Below are 16,163 nucleotides of genomic sequence, written 5' to 3'. Positions count from 1 at the left end.
AACAAAACTCTTTACATAGGATGCCCCCACTTTTGTGTCGCTACATTTAGGATCACTTCGTTTGCACTAACTACAAAGTGGATCGCATCCATAGCGTTTCCAGAATAAGGCACCCAACCTTATTCATTCACTATAGACCGTTTGGGCTATATACTCGAACTTGATCTAAGTTTATGTCATTACATAAAGTTCAAGTCTACACTAGATAGCCTCTGGACCTTAGTTTATTGGATTCAAGATTATAATATTCTATTTTCACTAATAAATCCTCAATAACCACTTTACTGAAAAAATATAGTTTTAACTACGAACTACGAGTTTTAGGACATAAATTCCAACAATACTTGACGCTTTTTGCACGTCAAGTAAGATCATATACTTTATACTATTTACATGTCAATTAAGATAATATACTTGACACTATTTACACGTCAAGTAAAATTGTATAGTTGACACTAAACGTTTGTCAAGTAAAATAGTTTATTTAATTCAAGTAAGATAGTATACTTGACATATATTTAACGTCATGTATACTGTTTATTGATATATTAAATATACAAATTTTCCATTTTATGTTTCCTACATTAGGTACATTCATTTCAATAAAAAATATTCATCAACAAAATAAAATTTCCAACCAGTAGTTACAAAAAAAAAAAAAGACAAATAATTTAGTATAATAAGTAAACCGACAATAATTTCATTCTTCTCAGCAATGCCATCAACGATTACACAATTCCAATCCAAATATAGCCAACTAAAATTTTCTATTTGTGGTTATTCCAAACTAAACAATAATAATAGCTATATAACAAAAAACATGTGTTCTATACCAAAACTAAAGTATATCCCCTAATGTAATAACCCAACTCCTTATACTAAGTCGAAGCCGTTAAAATTTTAAAAGACAAATAAAGTTTGTAAAGTTTGGATAAAACGAAACAAAACTTCAAAAATTTAATTACTTAAAAACCTAATCACAAGTAATGTGCGATATGTAAACAAATATTAAAATCCTAACTCGGACCCTATCTAATTTTAAAGAAATGAAATAATAAATAAAGAATAATTAAAATGCAAACATTCAAGGCCTAAACTCGGATATAAGGCGGAAGCAAAAGATCCCAATGGCTCGCCACAGTCACTTCTGGTTGCTCGCCAGCTTGCTCTTGCCTTTACCTCTGCCCCTGCCTGAAACATGAAATGGAAAGAGTGAGTATAAAATACTCAGTAAGGGACCCACTACTAGTCCCGCTAGGTGCCTGTTAACTTCTTATTAGAGTCTTAAAAATGGTACCCAATAACTGGCATGTTCTCGAACACGTGCAACATGTGCTCCCATAGGAACAAAATCTGGTCTACGGTGATCCAAGGGAACACCTAGGACAAACTGGTCTGTAGCGTACTCGGAGGAAACACTAAGACAATCGGGTTGCGAGGATCTCGTCGAATCACTCGAATCATATCTATATCCATGCCAGACTAGCGGTCCCGTCGGACTACGCAGTCCTAAATAGGTGGTGATCCTAAAGGACATCCATGCAAGTACGACTCTAATAGGCTAAGCTAACATGAACCCTAACCATAGCATACACATAACATAACATCATCACGTCATCATGTCACATCCTCATGTCAAAACATAATATCATATCATACCACAACATCATGTCATATCATCACATCAAATCGCATCATTATAATATCATATCCTCATCAAATCACATGTCGCTATGCAGTCTAGTCATCAATGTGCATAACCAAGAATGTATGCGATCTCTTAATTCTACTCGTAGAGCTAGTAGTAGAATCTCTTACCTGGAGATTTGCTTAACGAGTTATAACAACAAGAAAACACGCCTTCCAAGCCGTGGGGTCCTAAATGGTTAGAAAACACCAGTCTTCATAACTTGAGCATTAAATGACCAAGGACGCAAGAATTCAGTTGGAATACTCACCCGAGGTCGGGGTTACAACGAGATGGTCATTAACTGGGGAAATCTTACGCTCTTCAATTCAATTGGTCCAAGTTGTCCTTTTAAGAGAAATAATTTAGTTTAATCCAAATAATTTATTTAGGTTCGAAAATCTTAAGTCCTTGCTGGGTGTGCCAAAAAACCAATCAACTTACCAAAATAGGTGCAAGGGACCGGAGCAGGCTAACGGCTCAAAGACAGGCAAATCGGCTCGGCTAGAAAGCAGGAATCGACTCAGCTAGGGAGCTGACTTCGGCTCGGGCGTGTGTAGGGCGGCTCGACTACGGCGCGGACAGGTGGGGCGCGACTCGGGTTGTAGAAGGAGAGATGCGGGTCGGGTCAGATTCACGCGGAGGGGCGCGCGGGTCGCGTCGGGTTCACGCGGAGGAGCGCGCAGGTCACCTTTCCAGGTCGGGCGACGGCGGGGATGGAACACGGCCGCTCGGCGACAGTTTGTAGGCGGAGGCGACGTGGGTCCGATCAGCGCTTTGCATGGGAGCTGTCGACGGCGTGGATCGGGTTTTCGGTCCGTGAAGAGTGGTGGCTGGAGAGGCACGGGTCGAAGGACGCTTCGTTTGGGTCGCGAACGGCTATTCGATGGAGGCGCGACGAGTGGCGGCTCGGATTGGTCACGGCGGCGGGTCCGGCGACGGCTAGGGTTTCTAAGGGCTTTTCTCGTTCTTCTTCTTTTTTTCCTCAAAGAAGAAGATGATAGTTTGTACGGGTTCCAAGGGCTTTTTAAACACCAACTTGGTCAAAATTATTTATCTATTTATTTAATAGAAATTTTCTTTCCAAATAAAACATACCAATATCTTAACCAATTAATCCAATTTTTCTCTCTCCTTAACCCAATATTCTCAATCTTCAACAAATAACTTTTTATTATCCCAAAAATACTTAAATTGCCATCAAAACTTAATGAATTACATAATCACATATAATTACTCAAGTTCCTCCAACACATCCAAAAATTTCAAAACCACACTTAAGATAAATAAAGTTTCAAAAAAAATTTTGGGGCGTTACACCTTACATCTACTGCCTCATGTATATAAGCATTATTTCTTGAAAAAACATTTACAAAAAAAAACGTTATGGGCATTCCCATATGTTAGCTATTTATAAAATTAAGAAGATCATATCTAGGTGAGTCTATCATATGTACCGAGCTAAAAATTTAGCCCACTCTATTCGTACTTCATCCAATTCAAGTTGTGAATATGAGTTTCTTGTATCAATCTATAAAACATAACAAGTCGAGTAGACACTTTGTTAAAAATAAAATTTAGCCATATTATACTATTTATAACGTTACAATGTTAGTAGTTTAAAAACATACCGCATTAGTAATAATGTTTGTGTCCTTACTCACAATTTCGCGCATGTATCTCATGATATAATATCCACATTCAACAGTAGCTACTTGTAAAGGAGACTATAGCACAAAACCAAATAACAAAACATATTAGATTATGTGCATAAATTAAGTTGTAAATAATTGTACAAATATATTTACCTTTACCACTTTACAAAATGTTATTTTGTTTTTTTTTTTTTAATTCTTCTGAGATTGGAAAATCGTCAAGGCCCTACATTTCCCAAAGTATAGTATAAATCAAAATGAACTAATTTTTTTAGCGATTAAAAAAAAACATAAACAGAAGAGTTAAAATTTTAATCGTTACGTATTTGATATCATCTCGGGAGCTTGTCCTCAATAAGTTAAGATGGTACACCATATCATCATATGCATTAATGATTACTAATGACCAATGATCACTAAATGAAATATATGTGCAAGTAATTAGTATTTTGGTACTAATGCAAGTTTGAATTGATAAAAATTATACTTACCTGGGATTATAAGGAGCAACAACCAATTGATCTTGTACGGAAGTCATTAATCTACTACAGATGTTTCGTGCTCTAATCTCAGAGTACTATGGTCAGCTAAAATAACAGATGGATCTACAAAAACGTACTTTGAAACATTCTTCAAATCAATAATGAGTGAGTATAAGTACCTAGAATAAATTAATTGCACACATCAAATTATTACTAATTAAAAAGTACTGTGAATATATATATCATAAAGAAGTAACATTTACTTACGTAGTATAAGCCACCATTGATAAAGTCTTCACTTTTTGCATGTTGCAATAATCAATGACATCTTATCGTAAGACGTAACTCTTTCGAGGTATACCAAATAGCTTAGAAGGTAGTTGAAAGAAAAAATAAGACCCATCAACCACTACCCTTTCAGCATATATGAGAATATACTTCAATTGTATTGGTAGATTGGATGGTTCACTAGTAACTTCTACCTTCTTTGTGGTCGGCCTTAAAGCTTTTACCTTACACAAGTAAGTAACAATCTAAGAACTCATGCAACTTACTATCCTATCAACAAACAAATCTCAGTTTAGCCTAACTGTTCTAGTAGTAAGATCATTTACAACAAATTCAAAGCTCAAATTAACAAGCAATTTACTCTTCATCAAGGCTCATAGTAGTCTCAAATCAAGGATCCTAACATAAAACATAAACGAACTAAACTTCAAACTTTATGATCTCAAACCAAAAGACAAAATTAACTTATAAAAACTCCTATTCATCAAATCCAACACATGGTTTGATCTAAAAATACTTCAAAACTTCAAACGAGCAACACAACCAAAATCTTACTTAAAATGGTCTCAAACTTAATTGACAACATGGTTTCAACTTTTAAACATCTCTAAAAAATCACGCCATGTATTAGAGCATGCCTTATTTCTTCATCATAACAAAAATCCATCAACATTTTAGTCAAACATCATATTCAAATGTAGATCAGTAGCATCTCAACCATAGAAGTTCGAAACAAACGTCACCCATGTCACCTAGAAGCCAAACAAACAGTAAATTAAAACAAACTATAAGTAGCCAAAGAGTCCACTAACTAAAAAAAGCAAGCGACAGAAGCTAGAACAGAATGTAATAGAGAAAGCAACAAACTCGAAGTTCATAGAGGAGAAGAGAAATACTAGAGAATAAAACAAACTACAGCAAAGGTGAAGATCCGAGAATAATCACGTAGGTTGTGCGTTGTGTGATGTGATGAGAATCGCCATCGGCTGTGATGAGAATTTCCATTGGCTGTGCATTTGTGCGTGTGTCGCTGTGACGAGAATGGAGAGAATCAAAATGCCAAAGTCTTAAAGTCTGTGCGTCTATCCGTACGTCTGTGTGAGTTCAAAAATGGAGAGAATCGGACTGTCAAAGTCCAAAAATAGAGAGAATCGCGTGTGTGGTCGATGGATGGTGTAGATAGATTGGCGATCGATGGAGATGGAGACATGTGAGCAGTCAACGATGGAGATAAAGAGAAGTAGGGAGAGAACGACATTTTTGGCGTGTGGTGAGGGTTTTTGGGAGAGAAAAGGGGAGATGAAAGGTTTAGAGGGAAAGTTTTAATAAAGTTGATTTAATAAAATAATTTATTTTAATAAATTTCTTTAGTAAAATAATTTTTAATAAGTTTATTTTAATAATTTTATTTTAATAAGTTTATCTTATTAAGTTTATTTTATTAAGTTTGTTTTAATAAATTTATTTAATGAAACGAGGTAAATAAAAAGTATTTTTATACTTTATACTTTTTATATTTGACATTTTCGAAACATTTTGAAAGTGTGTCAAATAAAAATGTTAACTATACTTGACGTTATTTCAACGTCAAGTAAATGTTAACTATATTTGACGTGAAACAAACATCAAGTAAAATCAGCACTATGCTTGATGTGAAACAAAATGTGAAGTAAAAGGTAACGTAAAATAATTTGAAAATTTTGGTGAAAATTTTGTTTTCTTCAAACTATACTTGATGCGTTTTTCACGTCAAGTAACTATTTGCTATACTTGACACAAATAAAACGTCAAGTAAAATCTTCCTTACACTTGACATGAAAAAAATATCAAGTAAAAGTTAACGTAAAATAGTTCAAAAAAATTTCGTGAAAACTCTGCTTTTTTTAGACTATACTTGATGTTTTTCCTTTAAAATGGTCAATACAACGTTTTTTAATAAAAACATCAAGTATGTAAAAGTAGCTAGGGTTAAATAAAGTGGATTTTGTAATACAAGCCATAGGCAACTAAAGTTTAATTAGAGGTTCTAATTCTATAACAGGATAGGATTAACTATTTTGCCTTTTTCTATGTTGGAGAAGAGTCCTTCATAACGAGATTGAAAAAAACATGCTACAATACTATCAAGCAACTAATAATATGGTTGTGCGATGACAATTCACTAATTAACTTATTTTAGTTCATTAATCCGACATGGTTACTAATAGTTATGAATTATCATAATTATTTCTCTAACAAATCCAAACACGTTTATAAGTTAAACACATGGGCATAAATTTTTCTTCATGATCGATCCATAGGGTCGGCCTTGATACTTAGCAAACAAACATCTCCTCTTGCTCCTAGTTAGACCTTCTTATACTTACAAATTATTTTCTCTTTTAGTTCGCCTTATGGTTCAAACTTTCATTAACTCTACAAAAATCGTCCCTATAGATCTTATTTGTTCTTATAATATCAGTTGATCACTTTAGCTCCTATATGGTTGAGCCCATAAGTCGCTTTTTCATACTCAGTCAAATAACTCACTTTTTATAAAAATAAGCTAATAGGTGATCATGTTCTGAAGCTAAAGATTAGTCTATAATCTTTACCGACAAGAAGAATAGTTAGAATTCAGATGAAAGTTTACGTATTATATATGTTTTATATCATTTAATTATTGCTTAAATTTGCAGATATAAACTCTCCAAATCAAACAATGAGAATGGGAGAACTTTCCCTGATGGGGAATGGAAAGTATTACTTAATGTTACTGTAACGACCCAACTCCTTATGCTGAATCGAAGTCATTACTAAATATAGAACAAGTGGTTTAAGTCTAAAAATTTTATTAAAAGCATACGGTTCAAGAAATTCATTTATAAAAACATAAACAAGGTAGTCATGCAAAAATGTAAAAACGTTCTGAAATCCTACTCGGGCCCTATCTACATAAAAGATAGTGAAAAATAAAAAGTACTCAAACTCAAATGCTAAAATCTGAAATAAGAAATAAGCGGAAGCGGTAGTCCCTATGGCCCTCCTCGGTCTCACTTCGGGTCGCTCGCCAGCTTGCCCTTGCCCTTGCCTCGTCCTCTACCTGAAAACATAAAATGGAGAGAATGAGTATAAAAATACTCAGTAAGGGACCCACTACTAGTCCCACTAGGTGCCTGTTAACTTCCTGTTAGAGCCCTGATAACTGGTACCCAATCTCTGGCACGTTCCCGAACACGTGCAATCATGCGCTCCCGTAGGAACGTAACTCTGGTCTTCGGTGCCCGGGGACACCTAGGACAGTCGGGATGCGAGGACCCCGTCGAGTCACTCGAGTCATGTCTATATCATGCTAGACTGGCGTCCCGTCGGACCACACAGTCCTCAATAGGTGGTGATCCCGAAGGACACCCATGCAGGTACGACTCTAACAGAAATCAAGCTAACAGGTACCCTAATTGCAGTAAACATACACATGGCATCAGCATATAACATGTCACATAAATCATTTCTACACTCTCCGTCCCGACATTCGTCGTAACCATAATAGATCTTGCCACACATAACAGGCTATAGCACAACTATATCGTCATTTGCATCATACTAGCATTTATTTCAGGCATCATACTGTCAAATCCTCAATATGCAACATCGGGCATACACAGTCTCATACTTCAAACATGAAACTAGTAGTAGAATCTCTTACCTGGAGATCTACTTGTCGAGTCCTAACCGCGAGGCAGTACGCTTTCCAAGCGACGAAGTCCTAACTGTTTCATAAGTCAAAATTCGTAAATAGGTCGCCAACGACTAACGGTTCAAGACTCAATTGAAATAACTTACCCTAGAGAGGTTGCAGTGCTCGAGCCCCTACTGAAGAAATCCCGCGCTGCAGCAATTTCTTGGTCCAAGACGTCCCTTGAGGAAAAATAATTTAATTTAGACCCAAATTAATTTAACTAACGTCCGAGCATGGAGTCTTACCGGAAAAACCACAATAATTAATTAGATTACCAAAATTTAGGTGGATGGAGCCAAATTAGTCCTGGCGGCTCGGCTGGAAGAAGACAGGACCGGCTCGGCTTGGGCAGACGCGGCTCGGCTCGGTACAGGAAGCTACGCGGGCGGTTCGGCTTGCAACAGGGAGGAGATGCGGCTCGGCTACGCGGAACGCGCGGCGCGGCTTCCCACGCGGACGCGGTTCACACGCGGGGAGGGCTGGACGCGGCGCGGCTTCAGTTTCGGCTTCGGGCGCGCGGACGGTGGAGCGGCTCCGGGTTCGTTCGTCGGCTGGAGTGAAGCGCGGCGGATCGGCTTTGAGCGGCGGCTGCGGGAGACGGCTGGGCGCGGAGCGAAGCGGCTCCCTTCGGCTCGATCGGGTGGCGCGGCTGACGGAACTCCTCGGATCGACGCGGCGCTGCGAGCTTCGGCGGATCGGCTTGATCGAAGCGACGCGGCGCGGCTCAGCTACTCTCCTGATCGGAGCGGCGCGGCGTCGGCGGTCCCCCCTTAGGTCGAAGCGGCGCGGCGGGTTCCGGCTCGGCTGGCGGCTGCGGACTCGGCTGCAGACGCGCGGAGGATGGCTCGGCTTCCCTTCGGCTTGCAGACGCGCGGTGGATCGGCTCGGCGCTTGTCGAAGCTGGCGGCGTGCGGCGTGCGGCGGCGGCGTGCGGCGGCGACGTGCGGCGGCGCGGAGGGTGGCGGCGGCTAGGGTTTCCCTTTTTTTTTTCTTTTCTTCTTTGGGGAGATGAGGAGTCTCACGTCTCCCAATGCCTCTTTTTAAAAGAAATCCCAAAATAAAAAAGAATTTAATAGCCCCCTTTTCCTCTCTCTCCACCCTTGACCCTTTCCAAGGCAATTAATTAATTTGCCACTCCATTGATTTACTAATTTACCCCTAACTTCAATAGTTTATAAAAAAGGAAACAACTTTAGTTTAATAAGGATAATATTAACTACACTTAGTATTAATATTATTAGTGGTCCAAAATAACAAAGGAAACCGAAAAATGTTGGGCGTTACAATCTTCCCTCCTAAAAAAAAACTTTCGTCCTCGAAAGTTCTAATCCTCGAACAGCTCGGGGTGCTGGGCTCTAATGTCCTCTTCTTTCTCCCACGTTGCCTCTTCCACTCCATGGTTTTGCCAAAGGATTTTGACCAGTGGAATTTCTCGACTGCGAAGCTTCTTGACCTCCCTTGCCAGGACCTCGACAGGCTGCTCCTCGTAGCTCAGATTCTCGCTAACCTGCAGTGGCTCGAAGTCCACCACATGTGTTGGGTCTGCGACATATTTCCTCAGCATGGAGATATGGAATACGTCGTGCACTGCAGCAAACGATGGGGGTAGCGCCAAGCGGTAAGCCACGGGGCCAATCCGCTCCAATATCTCGAACGGCCCTACGAAGCGTGGGCTCAGCTTCCCCTTCTTTGCGAACCTCAGAACACCCTTCATGGGTGCAACCTTCAGAAAGACCATATCTCCCACTTCAAACTCGAGGTCCTTACGTCGTACATCAGCGTAACTCTTCTGTCTGCTCTGGGCTGTCAGCATACGAGCTCGGATCTTCTGTATGGCTGCGTTGGTCGTCTGCACTAATTCGGGACCTAGCATCCTCTGCTCTCCAACCTCGCCCCAGCAGACAGGGGATCTACAGCACTTGCCATACAGAGCCTCGAACGGTGCCATACCGATAGTAGCCTGGTAGCTGTTGTTATAGGCAAACTCCATCAGATGCAGATGGGAGTCCCAACTTCCTGAAAACTCTAATACGCAGGCTCGCAGCATGTCTTCTAAAATCTGGTTCAATCTCTCTGTCTGACCATCAGTCTGAGGGTGGAATGCCGTGCTGAAGTCCAACCTTGTACCTAATGCAATTTGAAGTCCTTTCCAGAACTTCGATGTGAAACGGGCGTCTCTGTCTGAAATGATGGATACGGGTACTCCATGTAGTCTCACAATCTCTGTCATATATAGCTGCCCCCACTTACTGGCAGTGTAAGTGGATTTCCCTGGCACGAAATGGGCCGACTTCGTGAGTCTGTCGACCACGACCCAGATCACCGTGTAGCCCCTTAGGGTCTTGGGCAGTCCCGTAATAAAATCCATCGACACACTCTCCCACTTCCACCCTGGCACACTCAAGGGTTGCAACAATCCTGCTGGATGCTGCCTAGGTGCCTTCACCTGCTGGCACACCAAGCATCTACTGACAAAGTCTGCCACATCCCTCTTCATGCCCCTCCACCAATAGACACTCCTTAAGTCCTGGTACATCTTCGTACTCCCAGGGTGCATGGTAAACGGGGAACTGTGAGCCTCAGTCAAAAGCTCCGTCTTAACTGCGCTGTCTTCCGGCACACACAGGCGTCCTTCAAACATAAGGCCATCGTCAGAGGATATGGAGAAGCCTTCACCTTGCTCTGTCTCTACCACGCGACGCTTCTCTGCCAAATAAGGATCATTCAGCTGAGCAGCAATGATCTTTTGCCTCAAGGTTGGCTGAACTGTCAACTGAGCCAACTGTGCGGTAACCTCACCTACTGAGACTGCAATCTCTGCCCTCTCAAAGTCCCTGAGTAAGGGGGTCTGCTTGGTGATTAGCGCTGCTGAATGTGCAACTTTCCTACTTAGCGCATCAGCCACTACATTCGCTTTACCTGGGTGGTATAGGATCTCGCAGTCGTAGTCTTTCACCAACTCAAGCCACCTCCTCTGCCTCATGTTCAACTCCTTCTGGGTGAAGAAGTACTTCAGGCTCTTATGATCGGTGTAAATCTGAATCTTCTCACCGTACAGATAGTGCCTCCATATCTTCAGTGCAAAGACTACAGCTGCCAACTCCAAGTCATGGGTAGGGTAGTTCTGCTCATGGATCTTCAACTGGCGGGAGGCATAAGCAACTACCTTACCCTGCTGCATCAGGACACAACCTAGTCCCTTCTTGGAGGCGTCACTATAGATTACAAAGTTTCCCGAACCATCGGGCACTGTCAGGACCGGTGCAGTCACTAGCTTCTGTTTGAGCTCCTGAAAGCTCCTCTCGCAAGCTGGGCTCCAGACAAAAGGGGTTCCCTTCTTGGTCAACTGGGTCAACGGGCTGGCTATACGTGAGAAGTCTTCCACGAACCTCCTGTAGTAACCTGCCAAGCCCAGAAAACTTCGAATTTCACTAACCGTGGACGGTCGGGTCCAGTTGGTCACCGCTTCAATCTTTGCGGGATCTACTGAAACTCCCTCACTGGAAACCACGTGGCCAAGAAACGTCACCTTCCTTAACCAGAATTCACACTTGGAGAACTTGGCATACAACTTGTTGGCTCGAAGGGTCTCCAAAACTTGGTGTAAGTGCTCCTCGTGCTCAGCCTCAGTTTTTGAGTAAATGAGGATGTCGTCAATGAAGACTATGACGAACGAGTCTAGAAACTCCTTAAACACCCTGTTCATCAGATCCATGAATACTGCAGGAGCGTTAGTCAAGCCGAAAGACATCACAACGAATTCGTAATGTCCGTACCTCGATCGAAAGGCCGTCTTGGGGATGTCACCGTCCCTAATCCTCAACTGGTGATAGCCTGATCGCAGGTCGATCTTGGAGAAGACGGTGGCTCCCTGCAACTGATCGAACAGGTCATCAATCCTGGGCAAGGGGTAGCGGTTTTTGACTGTCACCTTGTTCAGCTCTCGGTAGTCAATACAAAGGCGCATTGACCCATCCTTCTTCTTCACGAACAATACTGGGGCTCCCCAAGGCGACACACTGGGCCGGATGAAGCCTTTGTCCAGCAACTCCTGTAACTGGACCTTCAACTCCTTTAGTTCGGCTGGAGCCATTCTGTAAGGGGCCCTCGAGATTGGGGCAGTGCCCGGCTCTAACTCGATAGCGAAGTCTACTTCTCTGGGAGGCGGAAGTCCTGGAAGTTCGTCTGGAAAAACATCGGGGTACTCTCTTACCACTGGTTCGGAAGATAGGGAAACTTCCGGCTCTCTCACATCCACTACGCTTGCCAAAATACCCCAAGTACCCTGGCTGAGTAGTTTACTAGCCTTCATGGCTGAGATGACCTTGGGTATACATACCATGCCTGCCCCCCTGAATTTGAAACTAGCCTCGGAGGGAGGGTTGAAGACAACTTCCTTGCCATAACAGTCTATATTTGCATGGTTGGCTGATAGCCAATCCATGCCTAGTATCACATCAAAATCCTGCATGTCTAACACTAGCAAGGTCACGTCTAACATACGATTCGCTATCTCTACCCGACATGCCTTTATTTGTTCTTTGGATAACAGGACCTCCCCAGATGGAGTAGAAACCGACAAAACACTACCCAAAGGCTCTACCTCTAAACCCACATGCTGAACGAAAACGGAGGATATAAACGAGTGGGATGACCCAGAGTCAAATAGCACAAAAGCATAGTGCCCCAAAATTGGGAGCGTACCTGTCACCACAGTGCCAGCTCGCTCGGCCTCCTGCCGGGTAGTGGCGAAAACTCTCCCCTGCTGGGCCGCAGAAGGCTGGGGCGGTGTCGTCTCAAAGGGTTTCCGAGGACACATATCAGCAGTGTGCCCCGGCTGTCTGCACCTAAAGCAGACTCCACTTCCAGCCAAGCAACGACCTCCGTGGACTCTCCCGCAGGTAGTACAAGCGGGTAGCTCTCTCAGAGTCCTCCCGGCTGCTGCAAGCTCCCGTCGGTGTCTCTGGAAGACACCTCCTGACCTCAGTGTTCGCTGCGGTGCTACGTCAGGCTGCGTCTCAACCTTTCTCTTCTGTCCCAAGGCTGACCCTCTGCCGGCAGCCTTAGACGCATCGGCTCTCTCAGGCAGGCTCAAATCCAGTGCTATACGTAGTGCATCAGCATGCGTGGCTGGGCGGAGGGCTCTGACAATGCCCTGAAGGTCTAGCCTGAGTCCTCTAACAAATTTCTCCGTCCTGGCAGCCTCATCTCTTACCATATCGGGAGCAAAGCGGGACAGCATATCGAACTCGGCGTCGTACTGCTCCACCGTCATGTCGCCTTGCTCCAAGTTTAGGAACTCTTGCAGCTTGGCGTGCTTCACATTGGCGGAGAAAAACTTAGCATAGAAGTTCTCCTTGAACTGCTCCCATGTTATTTTGCTTACATCGCCCCCTAGCATTCTCTCCGCGGTCTCCCACCAGGCGGTGCCCCTGTCCTCCAAGAAGAAGACTGCACACTGCACCTTCTGGTCTTCTGGGCACTTCATGTACCGGAAAATAGTCTCTATGGACGTCAACCACATTTGGGCCTTTGTGGGGTTGTCCATGGATCCGTCAAAGGTCTTGGGATTATACTTCCTGAAATCCCGTAAGTGTTTCGCCTCGGCCGACAGTTGAACTGGTACTGGTTGAGCTTCCTCAGGGGCTGGAGGAGCGACGGCCTGAGCCTGAACAGGGGCGGCCTGGGCCTGAGCAGGGGCGGCCTCGGCCTGAACAGGGGCGGCCTCGGCCTGAACAGGGGCGGCCTGGTTCTGCTGGGCGGCAAGGAAAGGCGCCAAAGCAGCTTGCAGCATGTCCTGATAACGCTGCTCCATTGCGGCGAGATCCGCCTGGGTGACCGGTGCGTTTGGGTCGACTGCCGGTGCAACAGGTGGCGCCTCCGGCTGGCCACGACCGGCTCCTCTGCCTCCCCTACCACCTCCTCGGCGTGTACCTCTACGTGGCGGCATTCTCCCTAAAATTCACCAACAAACTTTTCACCACAAGAACTTAACACCCTATATCTAGGTCTTAGACTATTCAGGCAAAATTGTAATCTTAACATTAGCAAGGCTTTAGACATACCTGGCGAGTGCCGAAGGACCGTATAGCCATAGGGTGAAGTAAAACCAAACAAAAATGACTTACATCGTAGGTCAGTCTACAGAACCTAAAACACTGTGCTCTGATACCAACTGTAACGACCCAACTCCTTATGCTGAATCGAAGTCATTACTAAATATAGAACAAGTGGTTTAAGTCTAAAAATTTTATTAAAAGCATACGGTTCAAGAAATTCATTTATAAAAACATAAACAAGGTAGTCATGCAAAAATGTAAAAACGTTCTGAAATCCTACTCGGGCCCTATCTACATAAAAGATAGTGAAAAATAAAAAGTACTCAAACTCAAATGCTAAAATCTGAAATAAGAAATAAGCGGAAGCGGTAGTCCCTATGGCCCTCCTCGGTCTCACTTCGGGTCGCTCGCCAGCTTGCCCTTGCCCTTGCCTCGTCCTCTACCTGAAAACATAAAATGGAGAGAATGAGTATAAAAATACTCAGTAAGGGACCCACTACTAGTCCCACTAGGTGCCTGTTAACTTCCTGTTAGAGCCCTGATAACTGGTACCCAATCTCTGGCACGTTCCCGAACACGTGCAATCATGCGCTCCCGTAGGAACGTAACTCTGGTCTTCGGTGCCCGGGGACACCTAGGACAGTCGGGATGCGAGGACCCCGTCGAGTCACTCGAGTCATGTCTATATCATGCTAGACTGGCGTCCCGTCGGACCACACAGTCCTCAATAGGTGGTGATCCCGAAGGACACCCATGCAGGTACGACTCTAACAGAAATCAAGCTAACAGGTACCCTAATTGCAGTAAACATACACATGGCATCAGCATATAACATGTCACATAAATCATTTCTACACTCTCCGTCCCGACATTCGTCGTAACCATAATAGATCTTGCCACACATAACAGGCTATAGCACAACTATATCGTCATTTGCATCATACTAGCATTTATTTCAGGCATCATACTGTCAAATCCTCAATATGCAACATCGGGCATACACAGTCTCATACTTCAAACATGAAACTAGTAGTAGAATCTCTTACCTGGAGATCTACTTGTCGAGTCCTAACCGCGAGGCAGTACGCTTTCCAAGCGACGAAGTCCTAACTGTTTCATAAGTCAAAATTCGTAAATAGGTCGCCAACGACTAACGGTTCAAGACTCAATTGAAATAACTTACCCTAGAGAGGTTGCAGTGCTCGAGCCCCTACTGAAGAAATCCCGCGCTGCAGCAATTTCTTGGTCCAAGACGTCCCTTGAGGAAAAATAATTTAATTTAGACCCAAATTAATTTAACTAACGTCCGAGCATGGAGTCTTACCGGAAAAACCACAATAATTAATTAGATTACCAAAATTTAGGTGGATGGAGCCAAATTAGTCCTGGCGGCTCGGCTGGAAGAAGACAGGACCGGCTCGGCTTGGGCAGACGCGGCTCGGCTCGGTACAGGAAGCTACGCGGGCGGCTCGGCTTGCAACAGGGAGGAGATGCGGCTCGGCTACGCGGAACGCGCGGCGCGGCTTCCCACGCGGACGCGGTTCACACGCGGGGAGGGCTGGACGCGGCGCGGCTTCAGTTTCGGCTTCGGGCGCGCGGACGGTGGAGCGGCTCCGGGTTCGTTCGTCGGCTGGAGTGAAGCGCGGCGGATCGGCTTTGAGCGGCGGCTGCGGGAGACGGCTGGGCGCGGAGCGAAGCGGCTCCCTTCGGCTCGATCGGGTGGCGCGGCTGACGGAACTCCTCGGATCGACGCGGCGCTGCGAGCTTCGGCGGATCGGCTTGATCGAAGCGACGCGGCGCGGCTCAGCTACTCTCCTGATCGGAGCGGCGCGGCGTCGGCGGTCCCCCCCTTAGGTCGAAGCGGCGCGGCGGGTTCCGGCTCGGCTGGCGGCTGCGGACTCGGCTGCAGACGCGCGGAGGATGGCTCGGCTTCCCTTCGGCTTGCAGACGCGCGGTGGATCGGCTCGGCGCTTGTCGAAGCTGGCGGCGTGCGGCGTGCGGCGGCGGCGTGCGGCGGCGACGTGCGGCGGCGCGGAGGGTGGCGGCGGCTAGGGTTTCCCTTTTTTTTTTCTTTTCTTCTTTGGGGAGATGAGGAGTCTCACGTCTCCCAATGCCTCTTTTTAAAAGAAATCCCAAAATAAAAAAGAATTTAATAGCCCCCTTTTCCTCTCTCTCCACCCTTGACCCTTTCCAAGGCAATTAATTAATTTGCCACTCCATTGATTTACTAATTTACCCCTAACTTCAATAGTTTATAAAAAAGGAAACAACTTT

The 16,163-nt window shown here is 44.4% G+C and overlaps 1 protein-coding gene across 1 annotated transcript; it reads right to left on the bottom strand.

Annotated features, from left to right (window-relative positions):
- Nucleotides 1-8,293: 8,293 nt before the first annotated feature.
- LOC127150719 (uncharacterized) lies at nt 8,294-15,671 on the bottom strand. Its single transcript, XM_051089221.1, has 3 exons — nt 15,073-15,671; nt 11,274-14,999; nt 8,294-8,324 (listed from the first exon to the last, which is right to left on the bottom strand). Exons 2-3 carry the CDS (start codon nt 13,778-13,780, stop codon nt 8,294-8,296), a joined length of 2,538 nt encoding a protein of 845 aa, XP_050945178.1. The 5' UTR covers nt 13,781-14,999; nt 15,073-15,671.
- Nucleotides 15,672-16,163: the final 492 nt, after the last annotated feature.

Source organism: Cucumis melo, chromosome 8 (genome assembly GCF_025177605.1).
Source record: "Cucumis melo cultivar AY chromosome 8, USDA_Cmelo_AY_1.0, whole genome shotgun sequence".
Taxonomy (NCBI): Eukaryota; Viridiplantae; Streptophyta; class Magnoliopsida; order Cucurbitales; family Cucurbitaceae; genus Cucumis; species Cucumis melo.
Note: the sequence above shows the minus strand (reverse complement) of the source record. Positions and strands in the feature narration are given on the sequence as shown.